The 20,261-nt window shown below is 37.8% G+C and overlaps 4 protein-coding genes across 6 annotated transcripts in view; 3 read left to right on the top strand and 1 right to left on the bottom strand.

Annotated features, from left to right (window-relative positions):
- The first annotated feature begins 616 nt into the window (after positions 1 to 616).
- LOC148175750 (uncharacterized) lies at positions 617 to 1,316 on the top strand. The gene is made up of 7 exons (XM_088034622.1): positions 617 to 797; positions 848 to 874; positions 921 to 944; positions 990 to 1,016; positions 1,062 to 1,088; positions 1,138 to 1,161; positions 1,208 to 1,316. Exons 1-7 carry the CDS (start codon positions 622 to 624, stop codon positions 1,236 to 1,238), a joined length of 336 nt encoding a protein of 111 aa, XP_087890748.1. The 5' UTR covers positions 617 to 621; the 3' UTR covers positions 1,239 to 1,316.
- A 2,763-nt stretch (positions 1,317 to 4,079) lies between these two features.
- Positions 4,080 to 5,474, bottom strand: LOC148175749 (podocan-like). The gene is made up of 3 exons (XM_088034989.1): positions 5,385 to 5,474; positions 4,455 to 5,340; positions 4,080 to 4,398 (listed from the first exon to the last, which is right to left on the bottom strand). The coding sequence occupies exons 1-3, from the start codon at positions 5,385 to 5,387 to the stop codon at positions 4,121 to 4,123; spliced, it is 1,167 nt and encodes a 388-aa protein (XP_087891115.1). The 5' UTR covers positions 5,388 to 5,474; the 3' UTR covers positions 4,080 to 4,120.
- A 2,443-nt stretch (positions 5,475 to 7,917) lies between these two features.
- LOC148175748 (uncharacterized) lies at positions 7,918 to 8,902 on the top strand. Its single transcript, XM_088034454.1, has 2 exons — positions 7,918 to 8,112; positions 8,191 to 8,902. The coding sequence occupies exons 1-2, from the start codon at positions 7,933 to 7,935 to the stop codon at positions 8,842 to 8,844; spliced, it is 834 nt and encodes a 277-aa protein (XP_087890580.1). The 5' UTR covers positions 7,918 to 7,932; the 3' UTR covers positions 8,845 to 8,902.
- A 3,566-nt stretch (positions 8,903 to 12,468) lies between these two features.
- The window catches only part of rols (zinc-RING finger and ankyrin repeat domain-containing protein rolling pebbles), a 53,856-nt gene continuing 46,063 nt past the window's right edge, over positions 12,469 to 20,261 (top strand). The window contains exons 1-2 of one of the 3 annotated variants that reach the window (XM_088034792.1): positions 12,469 to 12,600; positions 19,015 to 19,152. In XM_088034792.1, the coding sequence (XP_087890918.1) occupies positions 19,023 to 19,152 (130 nt within the window). In that variant the 5' untranslated portion in view covers positions 12,469 to 12,600; positions 19,015 to 19,022. The remainder of the gene's footprint in view (positions 12,601 to 19,014; positions 19,153 to 20,261) is intronic. The other 2 variants (XM_088034791.1, XM_088034790.1) reach the window with 2 other exon arrangements.

Here is a 20,261-nt window from a genome sequence, read left to right as displayed (position 1 = left end):
TCTCTCGGAAATATAAAACTTTTCTCTATTTGAGAAGCCATCAAAGTCTGTTATTTCTAAAAGACTATTGATCCTTTCCGATTAAATGTTGTGCTTTGAACTTTATTTAACTCCAATAGTGGATATCAAATTTCAGTGGTTTCAATGTGATCATTGCAGAATTTATTTCGCAAACGTTGTAATATCAGAGCAACTATCAATTTTTCAGGACGAGGGAATAAAACTAAATAATATCATCCGACGGAAATACGATTGAGATTCGAAAAACAGAAACTTTTGCAAGTATCCAAGTCGGGCTTATCTCAGAACAGAACGAAATTAAAGTAATGGAAATTGTAGTTTTCTTTCAAGTTCAATCAAATTAACTCGAGTTGTGATAATTTTTTTGTCCTGGAAAGGTCGCATCGGTAATTGCGTGTTGTTTGTGGTAACAAGACGCGTGAAATGAAATATAAAACTCCCCACAGGACGTTAATTAATGCCCCTAAAGTTCCGAAAGTAGGAATCTAGAATTTTCGCACTGACAAGCTCAAGGCAAAAGTCAACATAAATTCCTTATCTCCTTCATTAACATACGGTATAAAACCACAAAAAAAGTGTCCAAATCTCCACGAAAACAAAATGAAGTTCGCGACAGCTCTACTACTCCTCGCCACTTTTAACCTGGGGGAACCCCGCCCCCAGACTTTGGCAAAACTAATTGCTGTTGAGCACAACATCGTTAGTATTGTTTCCGGTATAGATCAAATTATTACAGGAATCCAAGGCATTGTACAGATGTTTGTAACCAAGGCAAGGTAACTATTTCGCACCCTTTTAAAACGCTGTGATTACGAATTTTTTACAGCAGCCCCTTCAACGATACAGCAGTGAGGTGAGCCCTCAAACCAAAAAAAAACATTTTAATTTGTATTTTGTAGCCCCATGGAGCAAATAACGACGAGGTAAGACAGTAAAACAATAAACAAAACTGTTTTTTTCCATTTCAGCTCGTGGAAGATAGAAGTGACGACGAGGTAATTTAATTTTTTTTAAACTTGATTTAATTGCGATTTTTACAGACCGGCAGAAGGGAGCGCCTCCAACAGGTAAATTAAGTTTTTTGTACGTATTTAAAGATGTGAGTAATTTTTGTAGCTCGGACGAAACCATGTCGTTGAGGTAATTATTTGAGGAGGTTTGAGAGGGGTAAAAATGGTTTTTGCAGCCCTTACAACGGCAGTTTGTTGATCGATTAATGGGACATTACCTGCGGCTCAATTCGAGTTAAAATTGTAATGAAATTGTGTGAAATAAAATAGAGTTTTTCGTACCGCTTTGTGTCATTGAAAATAAGTAGCAAAAATGTTGTTACCATTAAGTAGATTTAAACATAAAAAGTAATTTTATGGTAAAAATACAGCGCAAGGCCAAAATTGTAATAATTTTATGACGACATTTGCGTTTTTTGTAATAAATAGCGTTTAACGTCATTTTTAACTCCTTCAGATAAGATTAAATGAAATGAGCTCAAAGTCACTCGTCCTGAAAAAGAGACTTTAAAACACTCAAAATGAAGCTCGTGCTGTTCTTTTCCTGCCTTTATCTTCTGTCTGTGGATTCAGCCAGCATTGTCGACAGAGTTAGTGCTATTGAAACTGGCATAAAAGAAGTATCTTCCGGAATCCAAACCTTTTTTGGAGGTGTTCAACGCATAATTGCCATCATTGAAGAATTGAGAAGGTAGTGTACTGTTAATTCAACAAAAATACACGAATTTAGAAATTATTTTTAGCGAATTGGCCGAGAGTGAAGACTTGCAATTGGGTTCGATGGAAAATAAAAGAAATTAAGTTGATGTAATAAAGTAAACAATAAATTAGTTATCAAGTGGCTTAAGAGGCAAATTTCTGGGGTCCTAAGGCGTCCATCTCAATTTTTCCAAACCCCTTGTTTACCTAATCCCCGCTTAACATCTAAATTATTATCTCCCGTCCGCCTATTCCAATCACGTCCTAATCACGAAACACATCATGTTTAAGCATTCAGCTCTTGCCATGATTATTCGCCAAAGCCGCTTTCAAAGCTCGCGCTAACGATCAAACTGAGCATTCATATCCGATCAAACAAATACGACTTGAGAATATTTGCGAAAATCAATGAAACGATACATTTTTGCAACAAGCAGAGGTCATCAGTTAAAACGAAAGCTGGCTTTACAACCTTCGCTGATTGCCGGATTTAAACATTACAAGAACTCTGGTTCGTTCAGACTGAGCGTAATAGTCTGGCGTAGATGATATGAAGCTTTAGAGTGTATAGGATAAAAGCTTAGAGCTTGAACCACTAAAGCACTTTAATGGGCTTTGGGGATTGAAATGTGCTTTGTTTATATGTTACGATATAGGCGGGGTGTGTTGTGTATATTGATATGGGGAGATTATTCAAATTTTAACTTTGCGTAATAAAACTAACTGGAATGACCCGAGAAGGTACAATTTGTGAGCCAACGATTTATGCCAGTTTTTATCAAAAAGGGGTACTTGAATACAAACTCGATTTCCAGAGATTTTCATCAAATATAATCTCCTAAAAGCTTTCGGGTTTCTTTGATTTATAATGACCGCAAAAAATTATTCGCCAGACATTTGGTTTTATAATTTAACGGACATTAAAATCTGGGCCATGAATTATTTAACACACACGCTTAGAATTTTCCAAAGAGAAAAACATGTCAAAAGCATTTATTCGACGATGTCAGTTACACAATGAAAAAATGCCGCTCGCATTTGCGATTCTATTCGAAAGACAACGGTTAAATTGAAAACGGCACAAACTTCGGTCCATAAAAATTTCTCCAACAAACTGCGAGAATAACATTGGCCGAAAATATTTTTTTTATTTGTCGTGGTTCCCGAGATATCGAACAACAAAATTTCCGGAACTTCAAAATTTTTGACCTCAACTTTCGACTTTTAGAAAATCTAAGAACGATTTATTATCTAAAGAAACGCGAGAAAAACTGAATCTGAATTTAAATCCCAGATTTGGAATCTGCGGAAAATTCTGCGTACACTGATGTATAATAACTTAAATTTACTGCAAAAAATAAGCGAGATAACGATATCAGAAGTTTGGCATAGTTTTAGTCACGAATTTTCGCGAAAAACTGCAACTTTCGACTTTTAGAAAATCTAAGAACTATTTCTTATGTAAAAAAAAGCGAGAAAAACGATGGCACAAACGGTTTCTCAATATTTCCAATAGTTTCCGAGATATTGAGAGAACCTTCAAAAATTTGTTTTGGATTATGCGTAAAATAAGCAGCAATAATTAAAGTTTGCTTCGGAAATAAGCAAAATACCGGAACAGACTGACATCATTAGAATAAGAAGTTTTTTTGAAATCCTGGAATACGCTTAAACCGATCCTGCAGCTGTCACTGTAGCAAACAGGACTACCAACCCGCCTGCTCGTTATTGCGTTAGGTGCTTTCTTACCATCGATCGATTTCTATTTATAAGTGCACAATCCAATTTGCGTGTGCATAAAAGCAAAGCTCGCTGTTTTCTGTACTTGTCGAAATATTCCGGGCAAATGATCCGTAAAGTTGGTCTTTATGGTATATTAATCAACGTCTTTCTTCAGTGAGCCTTTTATCCGACGTGCGCTTCGCATTTGTCATTTTAGCGTTTTTCGTAATAATTTTTTAAAGACGCATCGATTTTCTAGTTTCCAGGAAAGCCAACGATTCGGATTTTGCGCCATAAAAACTCAAAAAGCAATTTCCTCACAGTGTGCATGCAATATTAAGGTAATTGTAATGCAAAGCCAACGGTTGTTTAAGCTCAGGAGTGTATGAATATTAATGAAATCTTGAGCTGTGTCATTTCAAGCTACTCTAGACGTTATTAGGATAAAGAAATTTCAAAGTAAAATAACCTCAATTGAAGTGGGAATTTTACTCTACTTTTCAATGGAGTGCAGCACAAATTGACTCTGCATAAATATGCGAATCGATTTCGAAAATAGAATGCAAGAATGTGAAGCCACAGTTCAATGAAGGGAGTGAAAGTATTTCGGGCGAAATTAATTTCATATTGTACGTGCGCGTTTTATTAAAGGGAAAGCTCGACTGTAATTAACAAATTTTCGCTGTTTCTGAGTGCAATTTAGAGCACAAATATGTGTGGCAATTAATTAATAAAAATGTTTCAATTTTCATATTCCCACGAGTCTGAAATCCAAGATCGAACCTGTGCGAAATATTGATAGGCTGGCCCAGTTTCTTCTTAAGCTCATTAGCAAAAGCTTCCCGTTCATTCACCTTGCGAAAATTCCGAGCGATTTTCTCACCATCGAAAGAAGAAATGGACTTTCGTCCAATGAAAAGTGCCTTCAAAGAACTTGTTTGGTTTGATTAATAAGGTGGAAAATTTTACTTAAATATTTAGTAACAGCAATTTTTACTTAACACAAAACATGAAAACTGGAAACGACTTCCACCCCTTTCATCTCCTCCAAAAACACCCTCTCGTCCTCGCATTTGATGGGGTTGAGCTCCATCCTCAGCGTCTTCAACTTAGGAAAACTCTTTCGGATCTTCCTAGCATCAAAACTCTCAATTTTGTTGTCACCAACGTCCAACTCCTCCAGCTGTGACAACCCTTCAAACTCGTCCCACGTCAATCCTGCAATCGCATTATCTCTCAACGAAAGTCGTCTCAACTTCTTCAGATCGCGAAAAACTCCAACAGGAATCCGCTCCAGGTGAATGTTGTGCACGACTTCGAGCTCCTCCAGGCTCGCGAACTCTGAGAAGGCGCTCCCGTTGATTTTCCCAACGTGAATATTCGATAGTACTAAAGAGGTCAATCCACTTTTTTCCAACAACAAAAAGTCGTGGTTCAACTCCGGGAGTTGAAGACTATCAACAGCCAACACGCTCAACTCCAGGTTTTCCAGCGCATTGCGATCGATTTCTGATGGATTATCGTAATCAAACTTTAAAAACAGTTCGTCCAGTTTGCAGTTGTCGAACATGGATTTCGTTAAAGTTGGGGGATTTTTGTTTCCACTCAAATCTAATTCGAGGATTTTTAAAGTTTGGGACGGACAGAGTGCTCCAGGTTCGATGGCTGTTAGTCGGTTGCGGATGATTCGGAGCTCGGTGGCGTTGCTGAAGTTAGATAAAGAGTCTCGGAGGAGAGTCCCTGTTAAACCAGTTATTTGTACTTGGGGGGCTTCGTGGGGAGATTTTTGCATTGTATTGGCTGAAATTTCGAGAACGGAGGGCTCCCAGAGGCGCCGGGGGGCGGCCAAATTGACGAGGAGGAAAAAGCAAAAGTACGAAAAAGTCTCCTGGAAATTGGAATTTGGAATCGGAATTTCGGAGAACCACTTACCATAGTGAAGAACTATTTGTTGCAACTGAGCGATAAGTGTGCTCAGCAGCATGATAACCTTAAGCCGGTTATCAGACGGACCAGAACAAGAATGTTCGTTGTAATAATACGCACACATTTGATTTAAAAATTGGTTTTGGCAGCACTGTAGAATCAATAAATCCTATTTAAAATTTTATTCACAATCAGTCAACAATTGTTCATTTTCTAACTTTTCGTAAGGTGGAAAGTGAGCTGTTACTACGGTAATTTACTTCCCAACTCGCTGGGAAGTGACCTTTTCCCGACCTCCAAATGCCAGATAACTAGATTTTGATTTTGAGGCCGCTTTACTGAATTTGACATTTCTATCTTATCATTTGGCGTCGAAGTTGCTTTCAAAAAAGGTGTGAAATGGATGCTGTAGCTTCTATACCGTTTAAAAGTAGTACATTTTCCGGAAAATTTTACAAAAAATGAGAAGAATGTCAACATTTTAAGAGGAGAAACAACCTCGTCTCGTTTGACTGCAGGAGTTTAACTTTTTAAGTGAACAACTGAAACAAGGTCTGACACTATGTTGCAGGTTATGATCACTCTTCGTTCACATTTAACATTAACGGTGTTCCCTCTAATATAATTTAACTTGTTAGTTTTAAGTTTCGTTAGTTAAATATATTATTCATCTTACTATTCAAGATATTTATAATAATAAAGTTGTATTGAAATCAAAAATTCCTAACCTGAAACTTCATGAATTGACAGTAGCGACTTTGGTAGGAGGGTGAACCAAATTGAACTACTTATTCTCTTGATGCGTGCGCGTGTGAAAAAGTGTTAAATATATCCACTCCAGATGAGTCATTTGGTAACAATCATCAATTTGGTAACAGTTTTTGGAAGCAAATAAACGTTTAACAATATTGAACTTTTCACTTTCTTTATAATTTTTTTTAATATGATTGTGAATAAAATAGTATACAAACCTCGGTAGAAGTTCCTATCTCTCCAGAAATTATGCGTCGTCATGTCCACTAAATAATATGATGAGATGGTGTTATAGTGTATCTAGTGAGATAGATTTCTTTAATATCACTTTTCATCAATTTAAAAGAAGATTATATAATTTTTGTTAACAATCGTTTAATTATTTTTGTATTTAATGTAAAGAACTTTTTTTGTTCGTAAATAAAGCAATTATTATTATTATTATTATTATTGTCCACCTCGGCTGACGCCTCGGTGACAAACTTTTTCTTTCGAGAGGAATCAGGAACTTCCCACCTCGGTATGTAATCTACTATTGTTTGTAAAAACGGCAACAAATAAACCCGACTTGTTCATTTCGCACAATCAAATATATTAGATAGAAAAACTAAAAATTCTCGTTACAAAGCGCTAAAATTGCATAAATCGATGTCAAAAGTTTGGCATAGTTTTAGTCATAAATTTTCGCAAAAAAATGTTTTCGACTTTTGAAAAATCTAAAAACTATTTCTTATAAAAAAAATTGAAAGAAAAACAATGTATACAATAATAATGCAATAGTTTCCGAGACCAGAACCAGAACAAGAATGTTTGTTAAAATAATACGCACAAATTTGATTTAAAAATAAAGGTTTTGTCTGCACTGCAGAATCAATAAATCCAATATGAAATTTTATTTGTAAAACGTCAACAAATAAACCCGACTTTTTCATTTCGCACAATCGAATGAATTAGATATAAAAACTAAAAATCCTCGTTACAAAGCGATAAAATTTCATAAATCAGAGCTGCCCACGTTAGGTTTTGCGGTTGAAATTGGATTTATCAGCCCAAAGCTACAATTTTAATTTCAGTGCAGTCTAACTGCACGTGTTTTCAATAGATTTGACTTGGATGGACGTGAGTGCGTTTATTTCTCGTTTTCGTTTCATTAGTCCTGAAATAACTATCGCCGGATCGCCGGATCCCCGGATCCGTTGTGTTTTTTGGCATTAGCACAATCATATATTACAACTAACGTCCGTGAAATTCACTTCCATCTCATCGCATTAAGCTAGATTGGTAAATCTGCTGTAGGCTGGCAGTTTCATTGTGAAAGATGCTTCGGCTTTGATAAAAGCTCCGGACTCCCGATAGGACTCCAATTTAACTTGTCCTATCAAACAGTAAATGTATGGGGTGCTATCGCTTCAGGAACTTGTATAAAAGCGATCTAATTATGCCAATACGATGGGATAATTCAGGTCCTTCTCAACATATTGTGAAATAAGCGGTTTTGCTCGATGACTCCTTAGGGAGGGTGGTTGCGGTGTCGGGCCTAGATAGTGGCGCATAATACAAACCCTCTTTTCATGCGTCTTTTCCTAACGACGAAACTTCCAACGGTTTAACTAAATGTAGACGGTTGCGTGCTTGTCTATCTGCATTTTCAAACGGAAGTTGAGGAAACGAGATTACAAAACTTTTGACTCGGAAGAAATGTGAAGCAAACAATTCGATTTCATTAAAGTGGAACAAACTCTTATCACGAAGTGACCTCCGCTTATCACCGCGTCAACTCAAATTCTGCTCTTCCTCCGTCATGTCTGCACGACTCCTCATCTTCATTACTCTTTTACTGAACGAATCCGAGGGGTTTTTCGACCAAGTTTTCATTGAGGTGGCCCCCAGAAATCTCCACTTGTACCGCGACTTCTCCAGCTTACAACTCCGCGACTTGGAAGGGAGTCTTCGCTATGAAACTCTTTCGCATCTCCGGCGTGTGAGTAAACTGAAAATTTTTCGAAACCGATTGACTGGTTTAGAACGTGGGGCTGCTTGTTCACCGCCGAATTTGCAGAGTCTTGAGTTGAACTTTGCGGGGAATCCTCGAGCTCCGGTGTTAACCAAAGAAGTGTTTCAACAGTGCCATCTGCAGCTCCGGGAGGTTTTTCTGCGGTTTGATTTCGACCACCCATCTGTGGTTGAAGACAACGCCTTGGAGGAGTTAAATTTGACCACTTTAGGCCTCCAGTGCTACAGAATCGGAGTGTTGAAAAAGAACTTTCTTGTGCTAAAAACCGTGGGTTTAACACGTCTTATTCTCTCCAACTGTTTCATTCGCGGGATCGACACCGATGTTTTTGACGAAATGAGCAATTTAGAGGAGCTCGAAATTAGTTACAATCCGGAACTTGTGCATCTCCCGGAAGACCTCTTCCTCAACACCCCAAAACTAAAAAAACTGTCTTTGAAACACAACAGAATCAGAGAGTTGGAATGGGACGAATTCGATGGTTTGAGCGAACTTGAGGAACTGAATTTAACAGGGAACAGATTGGCGTTCTTCGATGCTGGCAAAATCTCGCTGGCTTTCCCTCAGTTACAGAAGCTGGAGATGTTGAAGAACGTGTGGCCTTGCAAACTCAAGGAAGTCTTCGCGGAGGAATTGGTGGCGAAAACGAACCACTCAATTGACGTTATCTACACCACGAGTGGTTGCAGAGAGTTTTAATTTCTGCACGACACGCAACTAAATCGGGTTTTATTAAAAGCGATAAAATAAACCTGTGCCGGGCGAAAATTTATTTCTTTCCTTTTGATGCAATCCTGCAGTTTTGTCGCACCCAACTAATTCCCGATTCAAAATGTTTTATTAGAAGAAAAGTTCCCGCAAGATTTCCCATTAGAATTTTCTCTTCGTACAAAAATTAAGTTTACGAATGTAAAGTTTTTCCGTGATATGTGAGCCTGCAACTTTGCGCTGCATTACATTGAAACTCTTCGAGTGCAATAAATTAAAGATTAACACTGAAACTGAGACAGTTTTAGTCCGAAACTTTATGTGATGCGATTGAATTTTAACGCTGGAATTTATGTTTAGGCTTAGACTAAAAACGTGTCAACTTGTGAATTCCCGAGCTCTGCGAGTAAGATAGTCAATACTGGAGTTGGTTTATCACGATTGAAGTTATTCCTGTGGGAGCAGAGGCCCCAATATAGTGACCAAGTTGAGGCATAATTCAGATTTGGGGAGATATCAAAGTAATATCGCGTTTTACGAGACAATATGTAAGCTGTCTGGGGGTAATTTATGCTGGAAATTCCTTGATTAAACAGCATTTTCGTGGAAATTAGTTGCGTACTTGCAACGGGCTGGTTCAGGAGGAAGTGCACGGCATAAATTTCCTCTAATTCGACTAAAAAGTCGCGCTTTGTGGAGCTCATGATTGAAGAACCTGTGGGGAGTCAATAAGTTTACCATTGAAAAAGTTTCCTAAGATTCATTTGTCTTTGTTAAAACTTCCGGGCTCTCATTGGTAGTTCAACTCTATAATAAAAAGTTGTCCCTTGTTTTCGTCTTGGAAAGTTGTAAAAACTGTTTGTCCCTCGGGATCATATATTTTAATCAAACCTTTTGGAAATTATTGTTTGCCAAGCTCGGAAAGGAAATGTAATTATGACGGGAAATCTAAATAAAACGCAGCTTTTATGAAACCCAAGACAAAGCTCTAGCAAAAATTCCGATTTCAAAGAGCTAATGATCCGGAGATGTGTGCCTGTCACCACGGGCTTCCCTCATCATCCTTTGAGATCTTTGCAGGTTGAAACTTTGTAGTTCATATTCATACGCACAGTGCGTGGCGGAGACATAACACTAAGAAATTATGTTCCTGGAGGTTACCAACCAGTTTTAATTAAAGTTTTAGATTTAACTGGCCAAGTTGTAGTCTAGGCAGAATAAAGATGAACCTCGGAATAATTCGCATAAGGCTGATTTTTGCACCTCTAATTTCCCTCTATTTACTCTAAAATTCCGTAATTTTAGTAATTTTAACGTCAGAACAATCAAAATTGGGGTAGATACTATTTTTGGCAAGTTTATTTACTGTGCCAAATGGCAAAATATTAGAGCAAAAAAGAACAATTTTAGAAATTTTTATTGACAATATAGACCAAAATTTTTCTCTTTTTTGTAATGAATTCTGTAACTTTGGCAGTTTGACCGCCAATTCAATAAAAATTGGACTAAATACTACATTCGAGTTTATTAACTGTGGTAAATGCCAAAATATTCGAGCAAAAAAGAGCAACTTTAAAAAAAATCCGAGCCGTCGCAAAATACGAAAAGTCACAATTTTACAACTAGCAAAGCAAAATTTCTCTCCCTCAAGGTCGGAGTGTGGCACGTGCCACCCACTCCAGGTGCACTACCGGTTATTGTTGTTGTTTTGATTGAAAGAAGTCGACCTTGATGGAAATTAGGCCACCTCCAACCACCTGCAGAACTCGTTTCGCGTGGTCCAACAGCGGCTCATCCCTGCAAGGGTAAAGTTGTAAAACTAGTAATTGAGAGTCGCTCCCCCGAGATTGATCTTTGAATCGAAGCTGTCACCTGGCCGTTCTCCCCGAATCATTGAAAAGAACAATATAAAAGGAATTTCAGCGTCGACTAAAAGAGGGATCGGAAATTGGGAGCTGATTTCACGCCTGGCGCCCACGGAGACCGCGGAATATATATGAGAAAATCACGACATCAGCGAGCTTTCCTGCAATGTCAGAAGGTGCACAAAGAGAAACGGAAACCACGACTTAATATAACCGAAATTGAAGTAGTGGAGGAACTTCAAAGCTCCGTCGCTGCATTCTCTCCAGATTAACGACAAAAGCGAAAATTATGTCGGGAAATTCGGTGACGCCACCTGTACATTCCTTCTTTTTCTTCGGAAACTCTCTTCGTCTGTCAAGCCTCATTAATGATGAAAATGAGACAGCCAAGTTTTCGCATTTGTTTAGAATTTGAGGCGGTGAAAAGCTGTTATGGAAAAGCCGCGAGGGAAAAAAGTTACTTCAAAGTCGAAAAAACTAGACGAGGAGGGAGATTTGCATGCTGAAATAGACGCGTTTTTCTAATCTGTTTATCGCGAAAATTAGAAAAAACTTCTTGTCTTCTCGCCACTTGTTAAAACCTATTAAAAAAGTAATGAAACGAATGTGACTTGCATGTCGCCCCCTTTATTATCTACCTTCTTGTGAAGAGGCCTCCACTGAATTTTAATGAAGGGATTACCATAGAAAATAAAATAGACAGGGGCCTTGGCAGCCCACAATACAACGCTGCGCACAACTGGTATACAACGCGTGCTGAGCAACTCGAAATTCTGTTGTTAATTTCAAGGCAAATAGTTTATAGACTTGTATTGATTGTTGGTATTACTGCGTCATATTTGGCAATAATGCAGAGATAACTGATCTAGCTGGATAATGGCGTGCATTTTGATGTCTGTAGTGGCAGAACTGCGAAGAATGACGACTATTAATGCTCTAGTTTAGTTATTACCATCCGCAATTCATTAATTGGAGGACCGAGTGGCAGGCTATAAATTTATTAATAAATTATAACATAAATTTCAAGCATTTAATTGTATGCAAATTTGGTCATGAATAATGTTTTTTTTACAACTGCACATACCAAATTTTAATTCGAAATTATTATTATTTGTCATTCTGCAATTAATTCGGATTTTTTTACGAGGGGCGATCGAAAAACGAAAGATAGAAGATTTTCATCGATTGAGTCGCAACATTTGCCCATATCTTGCATTTTTAGATTCCGCGTAAAATGAGCACAAATACTGCTTTATAAATAAGGGTAATAGGGACCAATTCTAAAGGAAGCTAACTTCTACATTGAAAAAATGAAAATTTTGCATTTGAACTATCTAAGATCGATTTCTAATGTAAAAAATTGCGAGAAAAACGACCATTGAATTGAAGAACAATGAGGTTCTCTAGGATATTTTTGTATTATCCCAGACTCCCAGCGACTCAGATTCATCATGTTCTTCTGGACAGTTGAAAATTCCCTGCAGGATTTTCTGGACTCTTATCAAATCTTTACTCAACCTCAGACAAACCGCCATTCAAATCGCTTCCTGAAAACCAACACCCCGTCTCTCCTATTAAATTACGCACTTCTCGCATGTCACTCATCTAGTTGGGGGCACGAGCGAGACCATCCCCGTCCTGTTGAGTGAACGAACTCGCCTGTAAGTGTAATAAAAACAGCGCGAGAAAAAAAATACGAACTTCCCATGCTAAAAATAGGCGTCGTGAACGAAACGTTAAATATATCCATGGGGGCCATGGGGCGCTAGTTCGGGTTTGGAGGGCTGAGACGACAGTACCTCCCGCGAACATGTCACTAACGGGGCCGTCGGGGTGCTGTGCAGTGATTCAGATTTATTAACAAAAGTGGACGCTGAAATTGGTAAGTTTTTGCGCACTGGAACATTTCCAAATTTAATGAAACTATTCTCAATTTATTTGCGGCGGCTTCCGGCCGCTTTTATTGTTTTTCATTCGTTTCGTTAAAAATTTGGGACACAAATATAGATGCGATTAATTCGATTGGTCACTAAAAGCAGGTTCACAAAGGCTCAGTTACGATTACATTATGACAATAAGCTTTGGCAAGCACGTCAATGATCGAATTGAATTATTTAAGGACACTGATAGTTATAGGATAATTATTAATAACTAATCGGATCAGTTAATTGTCTGTGAAATTAACCTTTCAATTTCTAGTTTGATCTGAACCAGTCTGACATTTTCCACGTTTGACATTCAAACTGTTAATGTTAAAGACGAGCATAAATGTCGATCAAACTCCCAGTAAAGTTTGATTTATTTTATTTGAAACTGACGGGAACGGAAGACGAAATTTCGCGTCTTTTTGGTCTTTGAGTTTAATATTTAATAAAAACTCGTCGAAATTGTAGTAATTAGCTTTCGCGTTTGATGCCGGCCGCCTGACGATTTCAATGTCAAATTATGTAGCATTTATATTTCACATTCGAAAAGGGAATTTATAATAAAATCTTCTCCGTCGGTTTTATTTAAATATTCGGCGCAAATTACTTTAGATTGAATCGGCAGTTTTGTAACACGTATCAGATAAAAGCTTTAAAAAGTCAAAAAGGCGAGAACCGATTTCTTCCATTTCCATGATTTATGCAATCGATAGAATCTGGTCTAGTTCTTACATGCAGCGAGCACATATTGCTTTCCGTGATTCATTTTTCACATTGCAAAACTTACCATCTACTCATAACTCCAAATATTTACATGAGAAAAATGAAAATGTCATCTTTTCTTGTAAAAATCTTCCCTTACCAACGTTCAATATATATGCTAATGGCAGCAAAGCAATCTTGCGTGTCTATTTACCAGTTCTCTTGGAGATAATAACGTTTTTATATTCAGATTTATTTTTAGATCTCCTGATTCTCGGTAAATACGCCGTTTTATTCGTCAAACTGATTTTAACGGGTCCACAAAGACGTGACAAATTTGGACATGAAAAGGTCACACTATGTGCGACAAGATATTTTGTTGAATCATTTGTTGTGAGAGGCAATTTCTACAGTGGAAGCACGTGCGACCACTTACAGAGACTTTGGTCGAAACTCTAAAGCTCTTTGGCGGAGATATATCCTTTGTGGCTTATGAAATGTTGCAGGGACGCACTTGGAGTAATTCGCACCTCGGGCACAAAGGGACGGACTAATGTGCTCTTTGATGGAAGAAACGCCTCCATCAATCTCTTCTGCCGGCAAATATTAGTGTTGACCAAAAATTAATTCGTATTGACATTGCTAATTGGGCGATTTGATTAATGTCGAGGGTAGGTATCATGACGTTGCGGATGGATGTTGCAATTACAGCGTGTGGTTCTGAACTAATTAGTCCGCATTAATTCGTAATTCGAAATTTAAAAATGATTCTATGCGATTTTTCATTAAAATCTCTCTATCACAAAGCTAAATGGAAACGAGAGAGGAGGCGTTAATTTAAAGACTACATAGCCTCAACAAAAAGCCATTTCGAAGATCAAGTCATCTGCCGGCTCCATCCAAATGGGGTGAGTGACATTTAAAATTGGAGAAGGATGTAGCACGCGTTCCATTTCCCCTCTTATTTCAGTCCCATTTTTAATCACCCATGGCTGCGAGTTCCGATTCTCATTATGAAACTGTTCCTGTGTTGATAGATTTCCGGACTATGCGAACGGAATGAAAAGTTGCCTTTTCACGCGAAGAATAAATTCAATCAACGACAATTTCATTTGATGTAAAGTTCAATGTTCTGCACCCTCCAGATGTCTCGGATCTTTTTCTCATCCGGTGCAAGACGTTCGGCTTGTTTTTATTTATCACTGGATCGGACATGGGGTTTTATTTAACCCTTTAACGCCCGCTACCAGTTTTTTTTTTTCATAAATTTTACATAAGGGGTTTAGTTTATATACCTGAGTGATGAATTCATCTATTTTTTCTAAGCTGTCCTATACAGAGTGAGTCAAGATTGCGTAGTCCTTCTGTGACGCTTTTATAAATAACTATTTTACATTTTTAAAAAAGTGAATATATAGGTACGTCTGAATAAACTGCATATCTGCATATCAAAAAATTAAATACGGTAAAGTGACAAATGCACTGAAAATCGAGGTTTTTCGAATTTTTTTGCTAAAAACTGAAACAGCCATTTGCTTGAAAAAAAAATGTTAATGGAAAGTCAAAAGACAGTAGTTTATGGTAAAAATTAAAACATGCAGAAAACACTATTCTAAAGTACTTTAAAAAAATTGTAAACTGGCTGTCCTATGTACAATAGGACACTGGGTGGTAATGGGTTAAAGGGCGCAACAGGTGCATTTTTTAGTAAAATTAACGTTGCCATTTTCATCTAACCTCGTGTTTCGAGAAAGATAACACAAAAATCAATCTTATTTCCCCGCACGAAATTACTAAAATTTGTCAGGAGATAAGTTGAGACGAACGAACGAAAGAAAGAATCCTTTCCCTCACGCTCCATTAGCCTCGAACAGAAATAAATCTGAGGGTTGAGTTCGGGGATAAAGTGACAGTTTTTCGTATAATACTGATATATCTAGCGAAAAGTTTAGACGAGAAAGCATAATGATGAGGGAATAAATATTTACAAGATATAGGTATGGGTTCACACTGCACTTCTTTGATAAAATGAAACGTCATTTTTCATACGTATTTTCGCACGGTTTAATTTAATTTTTCTCCGCCGTCTGCCGGAAAATTAGGGACGAAATTCGGATGCAAATACGGACATTTCCCAAGCTCGTCGTCTGAGCAAAAATTCCTAAAATGTCATAGTTATATTTCCCATTATGTTTGTGCAGTAACAGAATGAAATTACAGTACAAAAGGACACGGGTAAAATAATGCGACGTGTTTTACGATGACATTCCGAGCTTACCGGAAAGACAGAATTCCACAGGATGTGACGTCAAACGGCGCGACCGGAGTTTCCGCCAGGATGAGCGCCGTTCGCGTTCTTGATGACAATTTTCTCGCTTTTTCAATGAAATTTGTGTAGCGGGGGTCATTATTTGTTGACTTGTGCTATTTTCGATGCCGCCGTGTTTAGACAGAGGGTCCTGCATTATTAATCGTCTTGGAAAGAATGTCGAGCTTTGCCCACAAAGGTAAATAAAACGTTTTTTTTCTAAACTGATTTAAATTTGGCTGGTTTTCCACAAACCGAGCAACCCTCGTCGTTGACTGTTTAATATTAACATGGTTTCATAACACGCAGCTTTCAGACCGCCTATTATTAAATTAATGATGAAAGGGATATTTTTCCAGAGCGCGGCATTAAAATTCCCAACCCAATAAAACCGAGCTTTCCCGGTCTTAACTTTTGCTTCAAAAATGCGTAGAAAATAAGATTTTCTGGTGAAAAGGGATGACCTCGTTGTTCCACTACATAAATCGCAAACTGTATTTGTTTCTCGAAGACACTGGAGCCAATATTTGCGAATTCAGGGGGCACATTTCTTCCCTTTTTCTTCATCTATGGGTGATGTGCTGTGAAATTGAGTTATTTTTTACTAAATTGAGGGTGATAACGCATTGTCACTCTTGTTCGTATTAATTGAAGACTGCTTCTAATTATATTAACATTTTTTAAGAGCGAGCGCCACATGTGCTCCTGAAATGTCACTGCTCTATGAATAGACGCGTCGTTAATCTAAATTTCAGTGGGCATGGTCGCAAAAACTCTTGAATGATTGAAATTCACTATTTTTAGAAGCCGCAATTTGAATATTTAAGCTCCTTGTCCCTTCAAAGATTTATTTTTTCTCATTTCGCGACCGGTCCGCATTTCGTATGAACGCCGTAAAACCAGATTGGGTATAGATATCTTTGTATTTGATTTTACGCTTGTCATTTAGAAGCTAATGCCCTCTTTACCTCTCCAATTTCGTTCGAAATACTAAAGGTAACCCGAGAATCTCACCAATGGTCTAAAGTTCGCTTTAGCTAGATTTGAAATTAAAAAGTCGGCGATAATTAAGCTCTTCAGAATTTTAAACTATTCTGTAATATGCAAAACTCCTGGGATTCCCACAGGAACTATTTTAAGGAATATGACGACACACCGGTGTCCAAGAACTCGTGAACCAGAGAAATTAGGAGAAGTTACACAAAATCACAAAGAAATCAGAAGAAGTTGGACGAAATCAGGGGAATTTGGACAAACTTACAAAGAATTCAGCGGGAAATCAGGGAAAGTTAGGTGTGACAAAATTACAACGAAATCAGCGAGGAAATTAGGGGAAGTTAGGCAAAATCATAAATAAATCAGGAGAAGTTAGACGAATTCACAAGAAAATCAGAGGAAGTTAGACGAAATCACAAAGTTTTGTTCGAAATACTAAAGGCAACCCGAGAATCTCACCAAGGGTGTAAAGTCAGCTTTAGCCGCCCCTAAAGACGAACGAATTTCGGCACTCATTGAAACATTTCCAGTTTGAGTTATTCACAGATTAGCCCCACTATAGACGCCTAAAACGCATTAGCTGCTGGCCATTTATCAGGATATGAGTGATTTAGTGACTTCTGATTCCTGCGTGAATAGAAACGCGGCAGGACAGTCAACAGTTTGCGATTGATCGGCCAAACAATATTAATTCGAGTCAATATTGGAGGAGCAAAAACTTACACGCATAATTCAGTTTATCTAGTTCTCTATTGTAGTAAAGCTCGCTCAGTCTACATAAAATTTAGTTACATTTACATAAAGCTTTGTTTCACCACCAAGACACAACAATGAAAACGAGTTATAGTGTGTACGCTCGGGATGACAACAAAATAAGCTTAAGCAAGTTTATGAATTTTATCAAAGTTATGTTTTGTGCTCTTGTTAACTTGCACGAGAGCCAACAAATACAAGAAACTTTTACTGATAAGATAGAGCGAAATTAGTCTCTTGATATCGGGGAGAAACAATCGGAAGCTGCAGGAACGTGAGGAAACAGAACGTGGCGAAAAACCAATCGAGGATTTTGTTTAATGTTAACTACGACGAAGAGGTTTGTTTGGTATTGTGCAATTTTAATTAACTGCCTAGAATAGATAGTTTCCGAACTTTAGACCGAGAGTCCGCCAGCAAAATTAGTTTATGTAGTTTCATTGGTCTGATTAAAATAACTTGATTTTCCCCATTTCGTCCGCGTATTGATTTTGAATTATTGCGGTTGTATGAACAGAAAAGACAACTTTTTCGTGTGATTTTGGCGTCGTCATGTTCAAAAGTCCTGTTATCCAAAGTTCGCCGAACTTTCCATCCCCAATTAAAACTTTTACCCCGAAATAATTTCCATTGAAAAGAATCGCAACTTCTTCGGCAACCATAAATCACCCCACAATAGACATTTTTACCCACAAACCACCGATGCGATGGTGATGTATTAATTGAGGATGATTTCGATAAAATATGATGGATGGAGTGTGCATAGCGCGCCGCGGCAGTAAAACAGCGTCTCGACGCCTTTAACGTTATAAATAGCAAAGGGAATTCCTCTCGCCTAGACGCTGCTATAATTAGTCGCCCCCCTGCGAACTTTTACGCACGAAGAGAGCGTGCTATTTTTGAACTTGTGCCAAAACGAGGAGCAGGAATCGTCCTTTTAAAGTGACCTTTTTCGTGGTGATGCGAAAAGCGCCCTCTGGCTCGGACGCTTCTTATTAAACTCGCTAGAAAGCGCTAAGAACAAGAGCTTTGATTTTGTTAATAATGATAAATAGAGTCGTCCTTGCAGTGATTTATCAATACAATTTAATTAATAAATATGAAAGTGTACCGCTATGAAGTAACATATCAAATAAATTGGCTCTTATAACGGAGCTGAACTCAAATAATTTGTTAACATCATATCGTTCATTAAAATGAAGAAATCGTTGGATTTATGGCGCGGGTTCCCGTCAATTTAACGGATGAATAAAGTTGCTTTGAAGGACTAATGAATTATTCAATTAATTGGTAATTTGAGGACTGGAGGATGGAATTACCTCCCGGAAAAATTGAGGTGTTTCAGTTTGTTCTTAAATTACCACCAGATAATGTTAATGGCGCTCGTCTCTATCTCAGTGGTCCTGATACTATCATCGCAATGACAACAAATAATTGCTTCAATTAAAAGAAAAAATTCAATCAGGTCTTATCTCTCTATCATTTTTTCATCGCGTAACTCGTTCGTTTAATTGGTCGAGAATAATTTTCTTAGACATAATAATTAACAATTATGACTACACTGATACGAGAACCAGTTCTTCAGACCAGACGCCAATACTTTTAATTCTAGTTTCAGAAATGGCGATCCGAGACAGCATGGATTTCGACAGTTTCATGGAGTGCGAGAGCATCGCCGCCTCAACTGAAGAGATTCTCTGGTCGGACGATGAAACCATCATTGCAGAACAAGAAACCATTTGGCATCAAGGTAAGAAAAACGAGACGATTTTGCACATAAATGCGCCATATTAAACCATTTATTTTGATTGTGTAAAAAGCTCGCCACAATCAAACCGCATTCTTACAACCAGTTGATGGCGGCTTTTTTCTACTAATGAACGAGATTAAACAATTATGGAACATCCCTTTGGTGGGAAATCTGTTGGATGATTTGCTTGGTGGTTTGTTAAGTTGTTGCGATGATGGCCGGGGGCGGTAATCAAACAGAGCGGGCTTCTGATTGCCCCTATTATACCGCAAATAAGTCACTAATGGCAAACAGGTGAGTTGGAGAATGGCTGAGTTTGATTAGCAAAGAAAGGACTTTTTTCATTTGCTGGGTAATTAGTTTAATTGCAGAGAGGAATTATTGTTTTGCGTAATAGTGCATTGTGAAATTGCATTCTTATTAGCACGAGTTCAAGACAATACATTTGAAATTAAAGAGTTGGCGATAATTAGGCTCTTCAGAATTTTAATTAAACTATTCTAATATGCGGAACTTCTGGGATTCCCACAGGAACTAGGTTAAGATATATGAAGACATGCAGGTGTCCCAGAATTCGCGCCCCAAAAAACTTAGAAGAAGTTAGATAAAATCGCATAGCAACAGGAGAAATTGGACGACATTACAAAGAAATCAGGGGAAGTTAGACAAAATCACAAAGAAATCAGGAGAAATTGGACAAAATCACAAGGAAATCAGGGAAAGTTGGACGAAATCACCAGGAATTCAGCGGGAAATCAGGGCAAGTTAGGTGTGGGTCATTTTTGAGAAGTATTAATTCCTGACAAGTCATGTCATCAATAAGAAATCATCACTATAAAATTAGAGAAAATCACCAGAAATCACAGGAAATTCAGGAGAAGTTAGTCGAAATCACTACAAAATCAAGGGAAATTAGACGAAATCGCTAGAAAATCAGGTAAACTGAAACGGAATTACAAGAAAATTAGGAAAAGTTAGACAAAATTACAAAGAAATCAGGAGAAGTTACACGAAATCAGGGGAAATTAGACGAAATTTCAAGGAAATCAGGGAGGAAATCTGAAGAAGTTGAGTGTATGCTATTTTTAAGATCTATTAACCCCTGACAA

This window comes from Gnatocerus cornutus, chromosome 4 (assembly GCF_029298725.1).
Source record: "Gnatocerus cornutus isolate USDA-ARS CGAHR chromosome 4, icGnaCorn1.1, whole genome shotgun sequence".
Classification (NCBI taxonomy): domain Eukaryota; kingdom Metazoa; phylum Arthropoda; class Insecta; order Coleoptera; family Tenebrionidae; genus Gnatocerus; species Gnatocerus cornutus.
The sequence above is the reverse complement of the archived record's forward strand: the minus strand, read 5'-3'. Positions and strand labels throughout refer to the sequence as shown.